Raw genomic sequence first — 25,083 nt, 5'->3', positions numbered from 1 at the left:
GAATCTAGTGGTAAAAGAAAACATCAGAAAGAGTTCTCGATGAATGACAAACTATGAGAATTAATGTAGAGTTTTCAGAGGTGTGGAATAAATCCAGTGCTTGAAATGGAAAAACAGAAGTGCAGGTACTCTGTGCCAGAGTACCTGCTTTTTTCAGCGAAGTGCTGGTGCTCTCCAATTCAAGCTATTGCTGGTACTCTTCTTCTCAACATAAAAAAGTGCTTGTATTCCGTACCGAACAGTACAGGCCTGTTGAAAGTACTGGTTATATGTCTCTATAACCCACACAACAACAGAGGTACCCTAGTTAAGACAATACCAGACCCAGCTAAAACCAGTGTTGAGTGTGATGTAAAGATATTATATTGCATTTGTGACACAGTTGTACAGCATTACAACATGGAAAAGCTAATCATTTTATCACCAACAAAAAACTAGTGCTCATTCCACATTGAAAAAAATCGATTTTTGGAAACTCTTTGGTCAAACAGTAATTATTAAATACTTATATTGGTTATGTAGACACCTTTGAATAGTTCCAATACAATACAATCAATCAATCAATTATTTTCAAGCGCACAACAAACCAGCGAGGGTCTCAAGGCGCTGGGGGGCGCTACTGATTGAACAGCCAGGTCTTGAGTGTCCTCCTGAAGGTCGGCAGGTCTTGGGTCTGTCGTAGGCTCAGTGGGAGGGTGTTCCATGTCTAGGCGGCGTGGTGGGAGAAGGATCTCCCACGGTGGTTGTTCTTCGGATGCGCGGGACGGTGGCGAGTGAGAGGTCGGGAGAGCGTAGCTGGCAGTTGGGGATGTAGAAAGGGGCTGGGCTGGTCTTGTGGAGTGCCCTGTGTGCGTGGGTGAGGAGCTTGAAGCATATCCTCTTGTTGACGGGGAGCCAGTGCAGGTTTCTCAGGTGGGGGGTGATGCAGCTGTGGCTTGGTACGTCGAGGATCGGTCATGCCGAGGCTTTTTGGAAGCGTTGTAGTCGTTTGATGATCTCGGTCGAGGCTCCCGCATAGAGGGTGTTTCCGCAGTCGAGTCTGCTGCTGTCGAGGGCCTGGGTGACTATCTTTCTTGTATCTGTCGGGATCCATCTGTAGATCTTGCGGACCATGCAGAGGGTGTTGAAGCAGGAGAAGTAGACGGCGTTGACTTGCTTGGTCATTGAGAGCGTTGAGTCAAAGATGATTCCCAGGTTGCTTCGTGGGCGGTGGGTGTCTAGGCTGCCCCCAGTGCCGTCGGCCACTAGGACTCGTCCCAGGCTGAAGGGTTGGAGCCGAGGATGAGGACCTCTGTCTTGTCCGAGTTCAGTTTCAGACGGCTGGTCTTCATGCAGATGGTGACTGCCTTCATTCATTCGTGGAGGTTAGCTTTGGCTGTGATGGGGTCCTTGGTGAGGGAGAGGATCAGCTGAGTATCGTCGGCGTAGGAGATTATGTTGAGGTGTGCTGTCGGGCTACGTGTTCGAATGGGGCCATGTAAATGTTGAACAGCGTCGGGCTGAGGAAGGATCCCTGGGGTACACCGCAGATGATCTCGGAGGCTTTGGAACGGAATGGGGGATGCGGACGCTCTGGTTTCTGCCGGGGAGGAAGGAGGTGGTCCAATCCAGAGCCTTGTCTTGGATCCCTGTGGCGTGGAGGCGTGCACGTAGTGTGCGGTGGCAGACGGTGTCGAAGGCGGCAGAGAGGTCTAGGAGGATGAGTGCTGCGGTCTCGCCGTTATCCAGCAGGGTCCTGATGTCGTCGGTGGCGGCGATGAGGGCAGTCTCGGTGCTGTGGTTGCTGCGGAACCCCGACTGGGAAGGGTCCAGGATTCTATTTTCTTCGAGGTATCGGGTTAGTTGTCTGTTGACGGTTTTCTCGATGACCTTGGCCGGGAAGGAGAGGAGAGAGATGGGCCAGAAGTTCTTGAGGTCTCATGGGTCTGCCTTAGCTTTTTTGAGTAGGGCGTTGATCGCGGCTTCCAGATCTCTGGGAAGGTCGCGGTCTCGCAGGAGAGATTGATGACGTTGCGCAGGTGGGGAGTGATGGAGCTGCTTGCTCTGCTGAAGACGTGGTGCGGGAATAGGTCTGACGGAGAGCCGGAGTGGATTGTGTGCATGGTCTTGATGGTGTCATCGATGCTCACGCTGGCCTAGGCTAGCAGGGGGTCGCGGTCGATGGTGTGCAGAGGGTCTGTTGTGTTGCTGTCTGTTAGGGCTGTCTGGGTGTTGAAGCTGTCGTGGATGTCTGCTGTCTTGCGGTGAAAGAAGGTGGCAAAGGATTCGCACAGGGCTTGCGACGGCGGGATGTCGTTGGTGTTGGAGAGTTCCTTCACAATGTTGAAGAGCTCCTTGCTATTGTGTGCGTTGTTGTCGAGGCGGTCTTTGAAGGAGGTCCTCTTGGCCACCCTGATGAGGTGGTGGTGGTTGCGGATGGCGTCCTTGTGTGCTGCGTGGCTGTCCGGGGTTTGTTCACTGCGCCATTTCTTCTCTAGTTTCCGGTAGGCGTGCTTGAAAGCTAGGAGTTCTGGGGTGAACCAGCAGGCCCTCTTGCTGGTGTCTCTGAGGGGGGGGGGTTCTTCAGTGGGGCGAGGGTGTTGGCGCAGTCCTCGATCCAGCGTCTGAGGCTGTGGGCAGCGTCATCAAATTTGGAGGGTTCGTGGGTGGGCTGAGAGCGAAGTTTGCGTGTAGTTGTTCTTCAGTGATTTTGCTCCAGCAGCGGTGGGGGATCTGTTGGGTGCGGTGGTGTGTGGGGTGGGTTTCTGGAAGGCGAAGTGGATGCAGACCCATGTCTTGTCCATTTTTATGTTAAAACACTAATCTTTTAAATATCAGAAACACTTTAGAAACACTGTTTGTGTTTGTTACACCCTATTCTTAGCTACAATTGGGTTAACACCTTTAATTCCATGTGTGGGGTTCCTATCTCCAATTCATGGTGCTGTCACATATTTTTCATGACTCTCTAAATGGGTCTGAAGGTTTTAATATGAGTAATAAACTCAGATATGAACTCGTTCTGTATAATCATGCTCAGGAACATGCAAGGTTTTGGTTTCTCTGTGGAGAAATACCCTGAAACCAAGTATAAATACAGGAAAAGGAAATAGTCTGGAATTGTTCTTACTATGTACCAGAGTCACTACACAAGACATAAATCTCTTTGTGCTCTGAAATGTGTGCATTAGCAAACATGGAAGATACAGACGATGAAGAATCTAACATGGGGCCCAGGTCTTTCTCCGACTTGCCTCTGGCTTTCTCTTTGTGTGATAAGCATGAGTGACTCACTTCTGAATATAATACATTTACGTTTTCCACAGATATATATTAACAGGCGGAATATACTAACCTGTTCAATTGATGTTTTCTCAGCTATTTTATTTTTCTTCTGCACACGTACATCAGAAATAGGTCGCTGGAGTAAATAAAAAAAAATACCGTAACTTTTACAAAAAGACACAATAATGCATACTACTCATATTACACATTGCTTTCACAAATCGATCAGTTTTATCTATGTTGATTACAGAGTGTTTGAGGCCCTTGACCTCTTTCTCATTGTTTTTTTTTTAACTTGTTTTTATTAAAACTTCGAGGACAAAAAACATACATGTACATTTTCAGGATCTTATAAGCAGTATACAGCCAGCGAAGTTAACATGTCGTATCATGTTTACGTAAAAGCTGTCTATTCATGAGCGGCATTACACATCCATTATAACAGTGCAAGTTTTGGTTTATGTTTTCAAACTATTTTTCATTGGTGATAGAGGCATGAGTGAAGGCAAAGCAATACATTTAAGAGCTTGGATATGTCAATACCACCACGAGGAATTAATCTCACTGATGGGAAATTGATAAATGTATGAGCACCTAAAGATTTGTCTTGGCATACAAATAACCTTTAAAAATAGCACATGGCAGAAACAAGCCATGACATTCTGGGAAAAGTTTACATTACTATCATATACAAACTGGCGATTAAGTATGTTATATGAGGGTAAAGGAATTAGAGTCTTTGAACATTGTAGCGGTCAAAAATAAACACGGATGACATTGAATGAACTTTCTGGTGGCAATACGTAACAAGATGAGCAATCATATTGTTGAACTCAGGTTTTAGAAAATCCTCGCTGGTCCACTTAACCAACAGCAGCCGGCACGAGTAAATGCGGTGAGGCTGAGTGGGGGCGGGGCAGGGTGGGCGGGGGAAGTCGACAGACTACGGAATATATATAATTAAATAAAAAAATAATACCCATTCTGTCGTAGGTCGACTCCCTCCCCCGCTGCGCCCTGCCCCGATACATCCCACTTACCTGTGCGAGCCGCCACTGCACTTAACCTTCACTGAACTGGGAAACATTGTTCGATTTATTTTGTATGAAAGCAGTATATTAGAGGAGGAACTGCTTATTATGCGTCTCATTGCCTTTTCACTATTCACTGCAGTTGGAGGCAAACTCTAATGGTAAAAAAAAGTCAGAAAGAGTTCTCAGTGAAAGACAAACTATGCTAACTAATAAAAGTTTCTCAGGTTCAATTTTAGTCTTTATGACCTAATCAAGTGTGGGGTGCTCTCATTTCCGCAAAGTCAGGTCCATATTATGCTGAGCAAGTTGTAAGGGCATTATACTGCATTTGTGGAACAATAATACAGCTTTGCATAATATGGAAACTAATCATTTTATTACCAACAAAAGTGAATGCTAATTCCACACTTTAAAAAAAAAAAAAAATTGGCTATCCTCATTTTTAGGTCAAAAGGGAATTATTATATGATTTATATCATGTTGAAAACATTAAAGAGAACACCTAATGCAAAAAAAGCTTTTTTTGTGAAATATTTCTTCTCTAACAATCAGCAACAGTAGACATGTCCCATCAACACTGATTGGTTGTTGTTACAGACAGAGGTACTCCTAGTTAAGGTATTACACAGTGGCAGTAGCCATTCTGTAGTTATAGTTAGGGAGACTGGAGATAGAGATTTCTGTCCCTTAATCTCTCTGCATCCGTTTGACGAACATCCGTGAAACTTTGCAGACCTACTGCCCCGTGTTATTCTGAAAGTCCTGAAGGTTTCATTGTGTTTCATCAAGGGGGTGCAAAGAAAAAAGGGGGATTCCAAAATGGGTGTAAAATCCAATGCATTTTACATAAACTTTTGTATTTCGTGTAGCAGGAAAACTGTAAGTCTGAATTTCACAACATTTCGGAGGATTATATGTAATGGTGTGCAGATGATATTGTGAGTACTCGAGGTAAGTAGGGTAAGTATTTGTTATGTTTTAAGTGTTTTAAATTTAGCTATATCTGTGGCCACAGCAGTACCGCAGTACTTTCCAGGTATATAATGATGACAGGTCATTAGCTGATTGGCTAATGACTGCCTTTACAAAAGTTGAAGGCAGCCATGTTATTTTCAGTTCAAGTTTCCCTGTGTTCTGCATTACACCATTCATTGTAGGTAAGTATTAGGTTTGGTAGTTTTCCCTACCTATTACCACTTTAGGAAAAGGGTAATAGGTAGAGAAAAATATTTATAAGTTTAAATATATATATTTTCTTTAATCGGAAGTACCAAAGTACCGTAAAAAAATATTTTAAAAAAATTGCAAATAAGCAGACACTATATTTTATAAATATAATGTGCTAAAGTGTATTTAACATGTTATGCATATTTGAATATATACAAAAAACTGTAAAATTCTGTATGGAGTAGCGTGCTAATAGGTAAAAATTACCCTGCTACTTCACAAAACAACACAGCTTAGAATACACTGCTATAAACATTTATAGAAATAAAAAGAAAAATGTTAACCTTATAAAATATTTTTAGGCTACCACGGTACTACCGTGCTCTCTGTGTTTTTTTAAAATATATAGAAATATTTAAATATTTTACACTAAAGTGGTAATAGTTAGGGCAAAAATACAACCCCATGAATACTTACCTACATCTGAAGGCGTAACAAAGAAAATGGGCAAAGTGTACCCAAAAACATAGCTGCGTTTAACTTTTCTAAAGCCAAAGATTACACAATCAGCTAATGACTTGTAAACACTATAAACTGTGGTACTATCTCGAAATACCTCCATATTTCGCTAAAAATCACAACAGATATCACTAACTTTAAAAACCCTAAAACTTACAAATTAGTTACACTACTTACCTAACCTACACAAAATATTCATGTGGGCACTATAATATGTAATTCTGCCACATTGTAACAAAATGTGACTGGCGGTTTCCACGGAACGGAAAATACAAAAGTGTACGTGAAATATATTGTAATTACACACGTTTTGGGACCTTCTTTTTATTGGATCCCCTTGACCAAACCATACAAAACTTCTACAACTTCCACAATAAAACGGGTGGAACAAGTATGTTACATTTCACTGAGATTCCACAAACGGGCCCAACATTACTAAAGGAGAAAATATCAAAAAATCCATAGGTCGATAATATCTACATATCTGTAAACAAAAAGGTAACCTATTACAACTGACAAAGTGGTATTAGGTAGTAAATAACAATATAAAGTAATACTTAATTATATATATAACACCCTAACCCATAAGTTAGCAAAACGCTGACCATACAACAATGGAAAATTGTGATTAAACCTATATGGCTGTGGGGCGTGGCCAAGATGCTGAACGAGTAAGATGTGTTCCACATCCTCTCCCCGCTCTCCGGCACCCAACTTGGCCAGCAGCAGCATTGCCTCCAGCCAGCAGCTTGGTAATGAGGGGGAGCTCACTCCTGGACTCTGAGTGCCGCCGATACCGCTCTGGTGGAGCCGAGTGACTAGTGGGACGGTGAGAGAGGAATCCACATGGCCGGAGGCAGCAGAGGCGAAAATGGCAGCCGGGCCTGGACTGTGTTGGTGAGGCCGGCAAAATCCTGTGTCCCCGACAGCGAGGTGGTGGCGGCTTTTGGGGCTGGCGGCGACTTCTCCGGTGCCTGGTGGTGAAGGTGAGAGGTGCCGCTAGTGAGTTGGTGCAGAGTGCACTGTGGAAGCAACGGAGGTGAGCGGACAGTTCCCTGGGTAGCAGCGGGGCCTGGCGAGCCACACGCAGCTGGGTCTCCGGCGGGTACAGGGCGGCCCTGAGGCGGGTGCACAGCGGGCCTCCGACCGCCAGAGCTTCGGCCAGTGGGGTCAGCTGGCGCTCGTGATCCGTACAGGAGCACGGGAGGAGTCTGGGCCGGAGTGTGGTGGCGGCCGGGCCCGAGCTGCGGGCGGAGGAGGCCTGGATCCGGCCTAGAGCTAGCACACCACCAGAAGCTACATATGGATGCAAATATACTCTACAGTAGTGTCAAAATGGAGGGGGTGAAGGGCTGAACAATGAGGACTTACCGGATGACGTGTCTTGGCCCGTGCCCGGCGCTCCCCCTGAAAAACCAAATCACAAAATCCTTTTACTTTTTCAGGCCTTCGAGGATATCACAGAAATAGAGGAAGGACAAAGTCAGGCATCATTTGAAGGGACAACAGGAAATCCTATCCTGATTGCTAAAAAAAGACGGGAAGAGGATACGTTTTTCCCCGATACTGCTCACCCAAGACCCTTTAAAAAAGATTGAGTACCTAGAGACCAAAAGGGTGTGGATGCTGAGGACTACACTACAATGGGAGAATATCTGAGACTGGACAAGCTGTACGGAGTCCAGGGGAATAAAAATGCTGATGGGAGGATCTCTTAATGGCAGGAGGGACATTGGCAGGATGCTTCACCCAGCCACGCACCAGGAGGAGCGTGGCTCGCCCAGGAACGTGACCAGTTGCTATTCCAGCACTGATGGATGGAGGGGCCACACAAGGATCTAAATGGAGCCTATGATAAGGCCAACATGGGAACTTCAGTATTAACGGAGGAGGGAGGTGGAGTGTCATAAATTACAGGTGGGTTTTCGTTTAATCTTGTATGAGGTTTCGCATGCTACATGAAACTCCTTCACTTGTCCTAAAACTGCTAAGCCACGGTTAAGATCTGAAATCTCTTCTAAGACTAGAAGTAGCTGGTCTGGAGCACCACCTTTAACCACCGCTCTTACTCACTCAACCTGGTTGGAAATTGAGCTGGGCCATCAAAGACTAAAAGGACCATGCAGCTTGTAAGAAAGACCAGGTGCATGTTAAAAGAAGAGGATTCCTTCTATTCCAATTTTGTTTCTCTTTTCTTACTCACATTTGGGCACTATCTTTTATTTGGCTTCCACAACTACAGAGAAATCGAACCCCTCACACCTCACTAACCTCACAAGAGACGGTATACCCAGAGAAAGGCAAGGGCACCTGTATTAACCTTACTCTGGGAAAAGGTATAAGAGACTCACCTGTGGCTTGTTTCCTTGCTTCGAGGGGGCCCATGGACCACACTTCAGGCCATTCTAGAAAGAAGGAAAACAGAAAACAGAAGACTTGAGAATTTTATCAAGGTAAAAATAACTGTACAAATAAATACCTACTTCCAAAACCCAACTATCTTGTGTTGTCAATCAGATGCCAAGCAACCCATGGTTGAGAAAGCAGGCAGCCCTCCATTGTTACATAATTGATACCGTGGTACAGCAATTAGTACAAGGACAGAGGAAATTAGAATGGGTATTAGAGAGGCAAATGTCCTCGACCAAAGCGGACCGAGAGATATTCTGCAATGGGGTCTAGTCACAGTTGGACCATTTGAATAAAGATCAGTTTCAATTGACTTCTGGTTTGGTTCTACTTCCACATTATACTTACAAAAGCATATTGTGGGCAAAAACCCTGATGCTTTATTGTTATACTTCAAATGAGCTGCTAGGACTCATGCTTAGCCTAGAGAAAAGTGTTATTTTTTTCTCCTCCGTCTTCTGACTAGAGAAACCCAGGCAGCATACCAAATAATGAACACCCAGGGAGATACCCCATTCAAGGAAATAAAGAAATTCATATGGAACTATCTAGGGATTGATTACGAGATTTACCGGATAAGATCTAGAAAACGAAAGAGGCCTACATGGATATACTCCAAAGACTCTTTTTAGGTTGAGCATTCAAGACCTGTTGTATTTTGTCATGTTGGCTTAAAGCCATCCCCCTGCTTTTGATTTGTTTGTTTCATTGTCCTTTAAAAATCCTTGCTTGATAGTGGTTGGTGCTGCCTCTTTGTCTCTCCTTTTTCTCTTCCGTTACTCCCAGGCAGCAGGGACTAACTACTGTCTCATTCCGCTATTGGTCTTTATGTGTTCTGAGGGGGACTCTTTTATTTCTTGGTTTTAGAAAATGAGGTCTAAGTTTCCTATCATTTACGTATATCCCCTAACAAAGAGCAGAATTATCATGTCAATCTATTGAAGAAATGGTTGGGACCTCTTACCCGATAAGTACAAGCAGTGACTGCAGTGGAGAGCCCCCCTAGGACTCTGGGGCAGCTTCCCTTCAATGAATTCTTGAAGGAATAACTGCAGAGTGGGCTCTTAAAAACACTTCAACCTTTTTCCTCTTTGTTTTCTGATCTCCCAGGAAGAACGCAATTAGCAGAACAAGCCATCCCCACACAAGTGTTTTTTTTTCATAAAACATAAAAACCATATCAGATGCCTGCTGCTAGAAGACAGGCAATCGAGAAAGAAGTTGAACAAATGTTGCAGATGGGCGTAATAGAACAGTCACAAAGTAATTGGTCGTCCCCTAGAGTATTGGTCCCTAAGCCAGATGGCACTATAAATTTCTGCATTGACTTCAGAGCGATCAACAGAGGTATCCAAATTTGATGGTTCTTCCCTCCCCAGGATTGATGAGCTGATAATAAAAACTAAGAAAAGCATGTTATAATACTATCATTGACCTTACAAGGGATACTGGCAAGTACATCTTAAAAAGGAGGACTAAGAAAAGACAGCCTTTTCTATACTGTACAGCTTATTTCAATTTATTGTCTTGCCCTTTGGCCTTCACTGAACCCCCTACATTTTATTAGTTAATAAACCGAGAATTAAAGAACCATCAAGCTTCCTCCTCCGCTTATCTGCATGACATCGTCATCTTCAGCAATACTTTGAAAGACCATCTTAACCACCTTCACGCAATCCTTCAAGAACTGGGAAAAGCTAACTTGCATATCAAGGCAAAAAAATCAAGACAAGGATATAGGAAAGTGAGGACTTTGGAGTATGTCTTAGGTAATGGTCTCATTAAACTCATTTTCCACATATTAAATGGGAAGTCTTTCTTGGCCCTCTTGAATACTATAGGTTTCTACCCCATTATTCTGACAAAGCAGACCACTAACCAATCTGCTAAAAAAAGGAGTGACCAATAAGGACCACCAACCACCCTCCACTGCAGTCATAGAAGCCTTTAAGAAACTGAAGCAGTCCATCACTTTGAGTCCAGTCTCAGCGTCTCCAAATTGTATTAAAATCTTTCTTTTTCTGACAGATGCCTCATACATGGGGATAGGATCGGTCCTTTCTCAGTCTAATAATGAAGGTCTTGAAGTCCCGTCCTATTCATCATCAGAAAACTCTTTCCTACAGAACAATGTTACCCGGTCATTGAAATAGAATGTTCAGCCCTTAAATTGGCTTTTAAAAAGTTGTGATATTACCTGGAGGGTAACCCACTCATTCTATACACAGAGCATGCCCCCTTGACATGGATGAGCCGAACTAAGTGGAATAACCCTAGAATACTGAGGTGGTTTATTTCCTTGCAACCGTTTTGGTTTGAGGTCCACCACAGATCACTGTAACGCAGATTTCTTGTCCGAGGTGGGCGGCAGCTGAACATAGTGAGGTCTGTCCCCCGGATAGTTTGGGATGGTTCTGGGCTGGCCGGATTGACCATTTTGTGATGTTGGGCTTTTTTGGGGTGTAGCCCAATTGTAGCCCAATCATAGCCCAAGTAGCCCTATGCCTATATAATCCTATGAGGGGATTTGCCAGCCACCATGTTAGGTTTTGGTGGCCTGGTGGCTGGCAGCAGGGTAACTAGTAATAGTTTTCATGGGTAGCTAGTAATAGTTTTCTTGTGAATGGCAGCCGCTGTCTTGGCCTGCACGTCCCCTAGGCGGGCGAGAAGAAAAACAGAGTTTTAGGGGCTGCTCTTAGGCCCAAAGAGCGGCTTATATAATCCTATGAGGGGATTTGCCAGCCACCATTTTAGGTTTTGGTGACCTGGTGGCTGGCAGCAGGGTAACTAGTAATAGTTTTCTTGGGTAGCTAGTAATAGTTTGCTTGTGAATGGCAGCCGCCGTCTTGGCCTGCACGTCCCCTAGGCGGGCGAGAAGAAAAACTGGGAGTTTTAGGCGCTGCTCTTAGGCCCGAAGAGCGCCCCCTTTCTCCCAACATGCACCAGAGCCTCGTGCGCATTTCGAGGCTCCGGCGAGAGTGTGCAAGGGCGGTTTTGGGGTTTGGGAGGTAGAGGGGGTATACCCGGTTGGGTTAGGCAGGGTGAGGGCCTGAGGGATTTTGAATGGGAACTTGGGTTTGGGGAGTGGAGAGCGGGTGGAAGATAGAGGGAGTTTGGGCAAGGCCCGGGCTCAAATGGATGTTGGGAGCAAGAGGAGGGGATCCTGGGGGATTGGGAAACCGCCGGGGGGGGGGGTAGTAGTGCCTGGGAAGGGATAGATATTTTCACCTCATGGAATAAGGAGGTGAGGGCCATTAGGAGAGTGGGTCAAGTGGATGCTTACCTTGCACAGGGAGGGTCAGCTGGTTTGGAGGGCAAAGGTTTAAATTTGAGAAGAGGGTGAAGGGGGGCTAAGGCGGGGGCAGCAGAAAGCTTAGTAGGGGGGCTCATGGGACAGGTCTTGACCAGGACCAGCCAGCGGCGCTCGAATGAGTTACAGCGAAGGAACAATGTGATTCAGTTTATCCTGAATATGATTGGAAAAGGCTTACCCAGGGTATCAATTGCAAGGAAATTAGCAGGAATTGCATCCATGGGTAAATTGCTCTGGGGTTACATGCCTTCGGTGGATGAATTTGACTCAAGGATGCTAGAAGGGTGGGCCAGGGAGTGTGGCCAGCTGAATACAGTCAGGAGACACTTGTCATGGCAGTTGCTGAGCAGCGTAATACAGCTTTTGCCCAAGATTTGTACGGATGCCTTTGAGTCATGTCTGTTTTCCACACTGATGGTGGATGTTTTTTGGTGCATTTAGAGTGTCTGAGTTGTTAGGGGACGGAAGGGGTGGGGGGATCGGGTGGGAAGATGTGGTCTTGCGCAATGCGGGTATACATATACGGTAAAAAAAAGTCCAAAAGTGATCTAAAGGGCAAGGGAAAATGGGTGTTGTTGTAGGCTCCATTGACTAAACTTACTTGCCCTTATAGATGGGGGCTTCACTGACGAGCAGCATCCAAGGAGATCGGGGAATCCGTTTTTGTGCATGCGAATGGGAAAAGAGTTGCAGCCTTCTAATTACCAGCTGTGCTGAGGAAGGCCCTGAAGGAATTGGCATACACAGTGCAGGAATTGGGGCACACTCTTTCCAGATTGGGGCAGCATCTGAGGCAAGCAATAGAGGGTGGAAACAGGGTGATATCATGCACTTGGGGAGGGGATCCTCAGATTGTTATAAGCGATACTTTTTACAGCAGGGATAAGGAATTTAGCGCAGTTGTTTCAATGCATAAATTCACGCAATGGTTCTCGTTTCAGGTTCGGTGGCTGGCCCCCCTTTCGTTGGAAATGTAAATCTGGGTTATGGGACACTCCTTTGTGAAGTTGGCCCACGTACAAGCACGAGAAAGTTATTTTGGACAGAATCTTGGTTATAATAATAAACTGTTTAAAGTGTTACGGAAAAGAAAAGGGAGCATGTTTTGAAAGGAGCTCATTCCGTGTTTTAACGGTCAGCTAGTTCGGGGTCGGTGTCCGGACATTTTGGTCATATATTTGGGTGGAAACAATTTGTGTAAAGAGAAGGGCATAGTCCTGAGGAGAAGCATGAAGACGGACTTAGCACTAATTAAACAACAGTGGTCAGGATGTTTTGTGGTATGGACTACGTTGTGCCCCGCCGGGTCTGGTGGGGGCAATTAATCCAGGAGCAGTGGACAGAGTCAGGAGGAAGCTTAAAACAGAGATGTCTCGTTTTTGCATGGAATTGAGTTTTGGTAGAATTGTGCACAGGGACATTCGCTTTGATGCAGTGGAATTTTTGGGAGGAGACGGGGTCCACTTGTCAAGGCTGGGAATGGACCTTTATTTGTTGGACATTAGGAAGGTGTTTAGCCAGAATGTTAAATGTTCAGAGCCACCCTAGAAACTCAGTGGCCTATAGGACAGGTGAGGGCAGAAAAAAGGGGCCTAGGCAGTAGTGGCCGTCACCCCTTTTTTCCTGGGTGGCGGGGTTTAGACAAGTTGGCCAGGGTTGGCACAGGTTTTTCGTTAAGTATTGGATGTTTGTGAGCAAGGGCAGGAAAAGGGTAGGCAGGTAGTCTAAGTTTCAGGATAGATGTTTGTTAGTTACAGTTGCAGGAAGGCAGGTAGGAAACAGGGTGTCATTGGTGGAAAACATTTTAAATACAATACTGTGTAATGTTATTGTTACGTTAATGCCAGGGTGGGGGAACATTTGAGTGTATCGTAGGGGCAGGGGGATCAGCTATTTCATGTATAGCAAGGCATTCGTTTTGTAAGGCAGTTGCCAGTTAGGTATTAAATAATATGCACCTGTTTCAATAAAGCTGTCTTTGTCACACACAAAATGGGTCTCGGTTTGGCTTGCCCACCTCCCTCCCAAGGGGGACTTGGGGGGCAACCGAACGTAGTGAGGTCTGCCTCCCCCAGCAGTTTGGGAGGGGCCTGGGCTGGCCGGATTGGCCATTTTGTAGTTTTGAGCTTTTTCAGGGTGTAGCCCAATTATAGCCCAATTGTAGCCCAAGTAGCCCTATGCTTATATAATCCTATGAGGGGATTTGCCAGCCACCATTTTAGGTTTTGGTGACCTGGTGGCTGGCAGCAGGGTAGCTAGTAATAGAGTTCTTGGCCCCACCCTCCCATCCCTCTTTTTAAGAATGTTATCTGGGTCTGAAATATGCACAAGTACGCCATTCCTGGCAGGCAGAGGGGGCGCTCTCAGGCCCGTTGCCGGAGTATGCTCCACTAGAGGGTCGTCTACTGCAGGAACAGGTCTCGGAGAAACTAGTTTCCTTGACTTACAAAACTTTGCTTAACAACATGCTGGACAAACTGGTGAAACTGAAAGATAAGTGGGAATCAAATCTGGGGGAGATGGACACACTTGACTGGGAGACTGCTCTGATGCATCCTAGGGAAGTGGCAATAAAATCCCGGCTCCGACTCATCCAATTTAAAATTCTCCATAGAGTCTATTATGATAGATATTGTTTGCATCAGATGGGACGAGCTAGCGACCCTAATTGTGTAAGATGCGGAAATGCAGAGGGAAACTTTTATCATACTATCTGGGAATGTAGAGTCATCCAGAGCTACTGGGCCAGGATAATGGGGGAACTTGGTGAAATACTTGAAACTGCCCTACCAATGGAGCCTAAATTGGTTCTCTTGGGATAACAAATGATGTGGATTTGACCCGACCGCACTTATTTTTTTTTACTTTGGCCGTGTAGCTAAGAGGGATGCGGCTGAGGCCTGGGGAGCTTCAACCCCCCTAGACTAGATGAATGGAGGAGGGGAATGGATATATACATGGCAGCCGGAAGGTTTAAATACAAAGCTAGAGGTTGCCTGAAGAAATTTAATAGAGTGTGGGGGATGTGGAGACGTTTTCATGGTTTGGATGGGGGTCTTTGAAAGAGTGCGAAGTGTCCTGCTTTTAGCCCTGGCATTCGGGGGAGGGACTCGGCTGCTGTTACGTATTGTAGAAGTAGATGACACGTTACTGTATGCAGGCAAAGAGACCTGCTGTGTGCAACTCTGGAGATGGTGGGTGGTGGGTGGGGGGAGGGCAGGGTTTGGTGGACAATCTTATGTGACATGCTTATTATGTTTCTATTGTTTGAAAAATGCAAATAAAAAGAATTTATTTTAAAAAAAGAATTGTATCTGGGTGGAGTCTTTCTGGTTTATTCTTTGGTTTAGGCCAGGTTTGTGGAGACAGGTATATAAGGGATCTTATGGAGGTTGTCGCTTGGAACAGGTGCTTGCGGGGCTTGGTTAAGTTGGCCAGGGTTGGCACAGGTTTTTCGTTAAGTATTCGAAGTTTGTGAGCAAGGGCAGGAAAAGGGTAGGCAGGTAGTCTAAGTTTCAGGAAAGATGTTTGTTAGATATAGTTGCAGGAAGGCAGGTAGGGAGCGGGGTGTCATTGGGAGAAAAGTTTTAACTGCAATACTATGTAAAACCCAGATCAGTTGACTGGGGGTGAGTGTTTGTATTATCAACGCTCCGTCCATCATCACCTTTGGTTTTTCTTTGTTTGCCCTAAGTTGGCAGGGTATGCTCAGACGTGAGTCCCTTGCTCACTTTGCCACTGGAGTCAAGCAAGCCGGCTGAAGACGGCTGTAATGCCAGAAACCGGTCCTGGGAAGCTTGATTCCGGTCCAGGGAAGACATGGCTTGGCAGTTCGGGCTGGACTGTTCCCATGAAGCACAGGGTCAGACTGATTTGCATATGGCCATGTCTGAACTGGGGTGGCGGAGTGAGCTAAAGAACGGTGATGGATTAAACCCAGATCAGTTGACTGGGGGTGAGTGTTTGTATTGTCAACGCTCCGTCCATCATCACCCTTGGTTTTTCTATAACCCACACAACAACAGAGGTACCCTAGTTAAGATAATACCAGACCCAGCTAAAACCAGTGTTGAGTGTGATGTAAAGATATTATATTGCATTTGTGACACAGTTGTACAGCATTACAACATGAAAAAGCTAATCATTTTATCATCAACAAAAAACTAGTGCTAATTCCACATTGAAAAAAATCGATTTTTGGTAACTCTTTGGTCAAACAGTAATTATTAAATACTTATATCAGTTATGTAGACACCCTTAAATAGTTCCAATATAATACAATCAATCAATCAATTATTTTCAAGGGCACAACAAACCAGCGAGGGTCTCAAGGCGCAGGGGGGCGCTACTGATTGAACAGCCAGGTCTTGAGTATCCTCCTGAAGGTCAGCAGGTCTTGGGTCTGTCGTAGGAGGGTGATCCATGTCTTGGCGGCGAGGTGGGAGAAGGATCTCCCACCGGTGGTTGTTCTTCGGATGCGCGGGACGGTGGCGAGTGAAAGGTCGGGAGAGTGTAGCTGGCAGTTGGGGATGTAGAAGGAGGCTGGGCCGGTCGTGTGGAGTGCCCTGTGTGCGTGGGTGAGGAGCTTGAAGGATATCCTCATGTTGACGGGGAGCCAGTGCAGGTTTCTCAGGTGGGGGGTGATGTGGCTGTGGCTTGGTACGTCGAGCATCGGTCATGCCGAGGCGTTTTGGAAGCGTTGTAGTCGTTTGATGAGCTTGGTCGAGGCTCCTGCATAGAGGGTGTTTCCGCAGTCGAGTCTGCTGCTAACGAGGGCCTGGGTGACTGTCTTTCTTGTATCTGTCGGGATCCATCTAGAGATCTTGTGGACCATGCAGAGGGTGTTGAAGCAGGAGAAGGAGACTGCGTTGACTTGCTTGCTCATTGAGAGCGTTGAGTCAAAGATGATTCCCAGGTTTACTTCGTGGTCGGTGGGTGTCTAGGCTGCCCCCAGTGCCGTCGGCCACCAGGAGTCGTCCCAGGCTGAAGGGTTCTGCCGGGGAGGAAGGAGGTGGTCCAATCCAGAGCCTTGTCTTGGATCCTTGCGGCATGGAGGCGTGCACGTAGTGTGCGGTGGCAGACGGTGTCGAAGGCGGCAGAGAGGTCTAGGAGGACGAGTGCTGCGGTCTCGCCGTTATCCAGCAGGGTCCTGATGTCGTCGGTGGTGGCGATGAGGGCAGTCTCGGTGCTGTGGTTGCTGCGGAACCCTGACTGGGAAGGGTCCAGGATTCTGTTTTCTTTGAGGTATCGGGTTAGTTGTCTGTTGACGGTTTTCTCGATGACCTTGGCCGGGAAGGAGAGCAGAGAGATGGGCAAGAAGTTCTTGAGGTCTCATGGGTCTGCCTTAGCTTTTTTGAGTAGAGCGTTGATCTCGGCGTGTTTCCAGATCTCTGGGAAGATCGCGGTCTCGCGTGAGAGATTGATGCCGTTGCGCAGGTGGGGAGCGATGGAGCTGCTTGCTCTGCTGAAGACGTGGTGCAGGAATGGGTCTGACGGAGAGCTGGAGTGGATTGTGTGCATGGTCTTGATGGTGTCATCGATGCTCACGCTGGCCTAGGCTAGCAGGGGGTCGCGGTCGATGGTGTGCAGAGGGTCTGTTGTGTTGCTGTCTGTTAGGACTGTCTGGGTGTTGAAGCTGTCGTGGATGTCTGCTGTCTTGCGGTGAAAGAAGGTGGCAAAGGATTCGCACAGGGCTTGCGACGGCGGGATGTCGTTGGTGTTGGAGAGTTCCTTCACAATGTTGAAGAGCTCCTTGCTATTGTGTGCGTTGTTGTCGAGGCGGTCTTTGAAGGAGGTCCTCTTGGCCGCCCTGATGAGGTGGTGGTGGTTGCGGATGGCGTCCTTGTGTGCTGCGTGGCTGTCCGGAGTTTGTTCACTGTGTCATTTCTTCTCTAGTTTCTAGCAGGCGTGCTTGGAGGCTAGGAGTTCTGGGGTGAACCAGCAGGCCCTCTTGCTGGTGTCTCTGTGGTGGGGTTTCTTCAGTGGGGCGAGGGTGTTGGCGCAGTCCTCGATCCAGTGTCTGAGGCTGTGGGCAGCGTCATCAAAATTGTAGGGTACGGTGGGTGGGCTGAGAGCGATGTTTGCGTGTAGTTGTTCTTCGTGATTTTGCTCCAGCAGCGGCGGGGGATCTTTTGGGTGCGGTGGTGTGTGGTGGGTTTCTGGAAGGCGAAGTGGATGCAGACTCATGTCTTGTCCATTTTTATGTTAAAACACTAATCTTTTAAATATCAGAAACACTTTAGAAACACTGTTTGTGTTTGTTACACACTGTTCTTAGCTACAATTGGGTTAATACCTTTAATTCCATGTGTGGGGTTCCTATCTCCAATTCATGGTGCTGTTACTTATTTTTCATGACTCTCTAAATGGGTCTGAAGGTTTTAATATGAGTAATAAACTCAGATATGAACTCGTTCTGTATAATCATGCTCAGGAACATGCAAGGTTTTGGTTTCTCTGTGGAGAAATACCCTGAAACCAAGTATAAATACAGACAAAGGAAATAGTCTGGAATTGTTCTTACTATGTACCAGAGTCACTACACAAGAGTCTCTTTGTGCTCTGAAATGTGTGCATTAGCAAACATGGAAGGTACAGACGATGAAGAATATAACATGGGGCCCAGGTCTTTCTCCGACTTCTCTCTGGCTTTCTCTTTGTGTGATAAGCATGAGTGAATCACTTCTGAATATAATACATTTACGTTTTCCACAGATATATATCAACAGGCGGAATATACTAACCTGTTCAATTGATGTTTTCTCAGCTATTTTAATTTGCCTCTGCACAAGTACATCAGAAATAGGTCGCTGGAGTAAATAAAAAAAAATACCGTAACTTTTACAAAAAGACACAATAATGCATACTCCTCATATTACACATTGCTTTCACAAATCGATCAGTTTTATCTATGTTGATTACAGGGTGTTTGAGGCCCTTGACCGCTTTCGCATTGTTTTTTTTTAACTTGTTTTTATTCAAACTTCGAGGACAAAAAACATACATGTACATTTTCAGGATCTTATAAGCAGTATACAGCCAGCAAAGTTAACATGTTGTATCATGTTTACGTAAAGGCTGTCTATTCATGAGTGGCATTACACATCCATTATAACAGTGCAACTTTTGGTTTATGTTTTCAAACTATTTTTCATTGGTGATAGAGGCATGAGTGAAGGCCATGCAATACATTTAAGAGCTTGGATATGTCAATACCACCACGAGGAATTAATCTCACTGATGGGAAATGATAAATGTATAAGCACCTAAAGATTTGTCTTGGCATACAAATAACTTTTAAAAATAGCACATGTCAGAAACAAGCCATGACATTCTGGGAAAAGTTTACATTACTATCATATACAAACTGGCGATTAAGTATGTTATATGAGGGTAAAGGAATTAGAGTCTTTGAACATTGTAGCGGTCAAAAATAAACACGGATGACATTGAATGAACTTTCTGGTAGCAATATGTAACAAGATGAGCAATCATATTGTTGAACTCAGGTTTTAGAAAATCCTCGCTGGTCCACTTAACCAACAGCAACCGGCATGAGTAAATGCGGTGAGGCTGAGTGGGGGCGGGGCAGGGTGGGCGGGGGAAGTCGACAGACTGTGGAATATATATAATTAAATAAAAAAAATAATACCCATTCTGTCGTAGGTCGACTCCCCCCCCGCTGCAGCCTGCCCCGATACATCCCACTTACCTGTGCGAGCCGCCACTGCACTTAACCTTCACTGAACTGGGAAACATTGTTCGATTTAGTTTGTATGAAAGCAGTATATTAGAGGAGGAACTGCTTATTATGCGTCTCATTGCCTTTTCACTATTCACTGCAGTTGGAGGCAAACTCTAATGGTAAAAAAAAAGTCAGAAAGAGTTCTCAGTGAAAGACAAACTATGCTAACTAATAAAACTTTCTCAGGTTCAATTTTAGTCTTTATGACCTAATCAAGTGTGGTGGTGCTCTCATTTCCGCAAAGTCAGGTCCATATTATGCTGAGCAAGTTGTAAGGGCATTATACTGCATTTGTGGAACAATAATACAGCATTGCATAATATGGAAACTAATCATTTTATTACCAATAAAAGTGAATGCTAATTCCACACTTTTAAAAAAAATAATTTGCTATCCTCATTTTTAGGTCAAAAGGGAAACATTATATGATTTTATATCATGTTGAACACATTAAAGAGAACACCTAATGCAAAAAAAAGCTTTTTTTGTGAAATATTTCTTCTCTAACAATCAGCAACAGTAGACATGTCCCATCAACACTGATTGGTTGTTGTTACAGACAGAGGTACTCCTAGTTAAGGTATTACACAGTGGCAGTAGCCATTCTGTAGTTATAGTTAGGGTGACTGGAGATAGAGATTTCTGTCCCTTAATCTCTTTGCATCCGTTTGACGAACATCCGTGAAACTTTGCAGACCTACTGCCAGGTGTTATTCTGAAAGTCCTGAAGGTTTCATTGTGTTTCATCAAGGGGGTGCAAAGAAAAAAGGGGGATTCCAAAATGGGTGTAAAATCCAATGCATTTTACATAGACTTTTGTATTTCGTGTAGCAGGAAAACTGTAAGTCTGAATTTCACAACATTTGGGAGGATTATATGTAATGGTGTGCAGATGATATTGTGAGTACTGGAGGTAAGTAGGGTAAGTATTTGTTATGTTTTAAGTGTTTTAAATTTAGCTATATCTGTGGCCACAGCAGTACCGCAGTACTTTCCAGGTATATAATGATGACAGGTCATTAGCTGATTGGCTAATGACTGCCTTTACAAAAGTTGAAGGCAGCCATGTTATTTTCAGTTCAAGTTTCCCTGTGTTCTGCATTACACCATTCATTGTAGGTAAGTATTAGGTTTGGTATTTTTCCCTACCTATTACCACTTTAGGAAAAGGGTAATAGGTAGAGAAAAATATTTATAAGTTTAAATATATATATTTTCTTTAATCGGAAGTACCAAAGTACCGTAAAAAAATATTTTAAACAAATTGCAAATAAGCAGACACTATATTTTATAAATATAATGTGCTAAAGTGTATTTAACATTTTATGCATATTTGAATATATACAAAAAACTTTAAAATTCTGTATGGAGTAGCGTGCTAATAGGTAAAAATTACCCTGCTACTTTACAAAACAACACAGCTTAGAATACACTGCTATAAACATTTATAGAAATAAAAAAGAAAAATGTTAACCTTACAAAATATTTTTAGGCTACCACGGTACTACCGTGCTCTCTGTGTTTTTTAAAATATATAGAAATATTTAAATATTTTACACTAAAGTGGTAATAGTTAGGGCAAAAATACAACCCCATGAATACTTACCTACATCTGAAGGCGTAACAAAGAAAATGGGCAAAGTGTACCCAAAAACATAGCTGCGTTTAACTTTTCTAAAGCCAAAGATTACACAATCAGCTAATGACTTGTAAACACTATGAACTGTGGTACTATCTCGAAATACCTCCATATTTCGCTAAAAAACACAACAGATATCACTAACTTTAAAAACCCTAAAACTTACAAATTAGTTACACTACTTACCTAACCTACACAAAATATTCATGTGGACACTATAATATGTAATTCTCCCACATTGTATCAAAATGTGACTGGCGGTTTCCACGGAACGGAAAATACAAAAGTGTACATGAAATATATTGTAATTACACACGTTTTGGGACCTTCTTTTTATTGGATCCCCTTGACCAAACCATACAAAACTTCTACAACTTCCACAATAAAACGGGTGGAACAAGTATGTTACATTTCACTGAGATTCCACAAACGGGCCCAACATTACTAAAGGTGAAAATATCAAAAAATCCATAGGTCGATAATATCTACACATTTGTAAACAAAAAGGTAACCTATTACAACTGACAAAGTGGTATTAGGTAGTAAATAACAATAAAACGTAATACTTAATTATATATAACACCCTAACCCATAAGTTAGCACAACACTGACCATACAACAATGGAAAATTGTGATTAAACCTATATGGCTGGGGGACGTGGCCAAGATGCTGAACGAGTAAGATGTGTTCCACATCCTCTCCCCGCTCTCCGGCACCCAACTTGGCCAGCAGCAGCATTGCCTCCAGCCAGCAGCTTGGTATTGAGGGGGAGCTCACTCCTGGACTCTGAGTGCCGCCGATACTGCTCCGGTGGAGCCGAGTGACTAGTGGGACGGTGAGAGAGGAATCCACGTGGCCGGAGGCAGCAGAGGCGAAAATGGCAGCAGGGCCTGGACTGTGTTGGAGAGGCCGGCAAATCCGGTGTCCCCGACAGCGAGCTGGTGGCGGCTTTTGGGGCTGGCGGCGACTTCTCCGGTGCCTGGTGGTGAAGGTGAGAGGTGCCGCTAGTGAGTTGGTGCAGAGTGCACTGTGGAAGCAACGGATCCCTGGGTAGCAGCGGGGCCTGGCGAGCCACACGCAGCTGGGTCTCCGGCGGGTACAGGGCGGCCCTGAGGCGGGTGCACAGCGGACCTCCGACCGCCAGAGCTTCGGCCAGTGGGGTCAGCTGGCGCTCGTGATCCGTACAGGAGCACGGGAGGAGTCTGGGCCGGAGTGTGGTGGCGGCCGGGCCCGAGCTGCGGGCGGAGGAGGCCTGGATCCGGCCTAGAGCTAGCACACCACCAGAAGCTACATAAGGGACCTGGGGCTATCACATCTCCCTGAAGGGGACACCCTCTTTATCAGTGAAGAGCTTTAGGGACTCCGTGTGCTGGCAGTGAGAGGAAGTGACAGAGCAAGCGCTACTCGGCTGGTTTGTGCGAGGCTCCCCCATCTGCAGGCCTCAACAGGGAGAATGGGGGAGTGTACGCCTACACGTGGGGCCTGGAGTAGTGACGGGGCCTACTGCAGCCTTGCAGCCTGAGAGACGGAGGGACTGGAGCCCGGTTATACCCCCATTTGGACATTCGCCATTCGCCAATTTACGTACTTTACGTAAGCCCACTGTGCACTACTAAACTATATGTCACTCCACCTTATGGTACTTCATTGTAGTCCACTTCAGTGTACGTTATTCCACTTTACACCACTTCACTGTACCTGAGTCTACTGTATGCCACTCAACTGTATGCTATTTCAATATACGATATTCCAATACATGCTCCTAGACTGTACAACACTCCAGTCTATAGCACTCCAATGTACACCAGTTTAGTGGATGCAAATATACTATACAGTAGTGTCAAAATGGAGGGGGTGAAGGGCTGAACAATGAGGACTTACCGGATGACGTGTCTTGGCCCGTGCCCGGCGCTCCCCCTGAAAAACCAAATCACAAAATCCTTTTACTTTTTCAGGCCTTCGAGGATATCACAGAAATAGAGGAAGGACAAAGTCAGGCATCATTTGAAGGGACAACAGGAAATCCTATCCTGATTGCTACAAAAAGACGGGAAGAGGATACGTTTTTCCCCGATACTGCTCACCCAAGACCCTTTAAAAAAGATTGAGTACCTAGAGAACAAAAGGGTGTGGATGCTGAGGACTGCACTACAATGGGAGAATATCTGAGACTGGACAAGCTGTACGGAGTCCAGGGGAATAAAAATGCTGATGGGAGGATCTCTTAATGGCAGGAGGGACATTGGCAGGATGCTTCACCCAGCCACGCACCAGGAGGAGCGTGGCTCGCCCAGGAACGTGACCAGTTGCTATTCCAGCACTGATGGATGGAGGGGCCACACAAGGATCTAAATGGAGCCTATGATAAGGCCAACATGGGAACTTCAGTATTAACGGAGGAGGGAGGTGGAGTGTCATAAATTACAGGTGGGTTTTCGTTTAATCTTTTATGAGGTTTCGCATGCTACATGAAACTCTTTCACTTGTCCTAAAACTGCTAAGCCACGGTTAAGATCTGAAATCTCTTCTAAGACTAGAAGTAGCTGGTCTGGAGCACCACCTTTAACCACCGCTCTTACTCACTCAACCTGGTTGGAAATTGAGCTGGGCCATCAAAGACTAAAAGGACCATGCAGCTTGTAAGAAAGACCAGGTGCATGTTAAAAGAAGAGGATTCCTTCTATTCCAATTTTGTTTCTCTTTTCTTACTCACATTTGGGCACTATCTTTTATTTGGCTTCCACAACTATAAAGAAATCGAACCCCTCACACCTCACTAACCTCACAAGAGACGGTATACCCAGAGAAAGGCAAGGGCACCTGTATTAAACTTACTCTGGAAAAAGGTATAAGAGACTCACCTGTGGATTGTTTCCTTGTTTCGAGGGGGCCCATGGACCAGACGTCCGGCCATTCTAGAAAGAAGGAAAAGAGAAAACAGAAGACTTGAGAATTTTATCAAGGTAAAAATAACTGTACAAATAAATACCTACTTCCAAAACCCAACTATCTTGTGTTGTCAATCAGATGCCAAGCAACCCATGGTTGAGAAAGCAGGCAGCCCTCCATTGTTACATAATTGATACCGTGGTACAGCAATTAGTACAAGGACAGAGGAAATTAGAATGGGTATTAGAAAGGCAAATGTCCTCGACCAAAGCGGACCGAGAGATATTCTGCAATGGGGTCTAGTCACAGTTGGACCATTTGAATAAAGATCAGTTTAAATTGACTTCTGGTTTGGTTCTACTTCCACATTATACTTACAAAAGCATATTGTGGGCGAAAACCCTGATGCTTTATTGTTATACTTCAAATGAGCTGCTAGGACTCATGCTTAGCCTAGAGAAAAGTGTTCTTTTTTTCTCCTCCGTCTTCTGACTAGAGAAGCCCAGGCAGCATACCAAATAATGAACACCCAGGGAGATACCCCATTCAAGGAAATAAAGAAATTCATATGGAACTATCTAGGGATTGATTAAGAGATTTACCGGATAAGATCTAGAAAACGAAAGAGGCCTACATGGATATACTCCAAAGACTCTTTTTAGGTTGAGCATTCAAGACCTGTTGTATTTTGTCATGTTGGCTTAAAGCCATCCCCCTGCTTTTGATTTGTTTGTTTCATTGTCCTTTAAAAATCCTTGCTTGATAGTGGTCGGTGCTGCCTCTTTGTCTCTCCTTTTTCTCTTCAGTTCCTCCCAGGCAGCAGGGACTAACTACTGTCTCATTCCGCTATTGGTCTTTATGTGTTCTGAGGGGGACTCTTTTATTTCTTGGTTTTAGAAAATGAGGTCTAAGTTTCCTATCATTTACGTATATCCCCTAACAAAGAGCAGAATTATCATGTCAATCTATTGAAGAAATGGTTGGGACCTCTTACCCGATAAGTACAAGCAGTGACTGCAGTGGAGAGCCCCCCTAGGACTCTGGGGCAGCTTCCCTTCAATGAATTCTTGAAGGAATAACTGCAGAGTGGGCTCTTAAAAACAC

The 25,083-nt window shown here is 45.0% G+C and overlaps 1 protein-coding gene across 15 annotated transcripts in view; it reads right to left on the bottom strand.

The window, feature by feature from the left end:
• LOC144823590 (uncharacterized) overlaps positions 1-25,083 on the bottom strand; it is a 739,799-nt gene that overhangs the window by 664,113 nt on the left and 50,603 nt on the right. For all 15 annotated transcript variants that reach the window (XM_078682228.1, XM_078682261.1, XM_078682304.1 and 12 more), the window contains exons 6-11: positions 23,952-24,005; positions 22,972-23,007; positions 18,450-18,515; positions 8,336-8,389; positions 7,356-7,391; positions 3,335-3,400 (exon numbers count right to left, since the gene is read on the bottom strand). In XM_078682228.1, coding sequence (XP_078538354.1) covers positions 3,335-3,400; positions 7,356-7,391; positions 8,336-8,389; positions 18,450-18,515; positions 22,972-23,007; positions 23,952-24,005 — 312 coding nt within the window. The remainder of the gene's footprint in view (positions 1-3,334; positions 3,401-7,355; positions 7,392-8,335; positions 8,390-18,449; positions 18,516-22,971; positions 23,008-23,951; positions 24,006-25,083) is intronic.

This window comes from Lissotriton helveticus, chromosome 1_1 (genome assembly GCF_964261635.1).
Source record: "Lissotriton helveticus chromosome 1_1, aLisHel1.1, whole genome shotgun sequence".
Lineage (NCBI taxonomy): Eukaryota > Metazoa > Chordata > Amphibia > Caudata > Salamandridae > Lissotriton > Lissotriton helveticus.
This window is presented reverse-complemented; position numbering and strand designations above follow the sequence as displayed.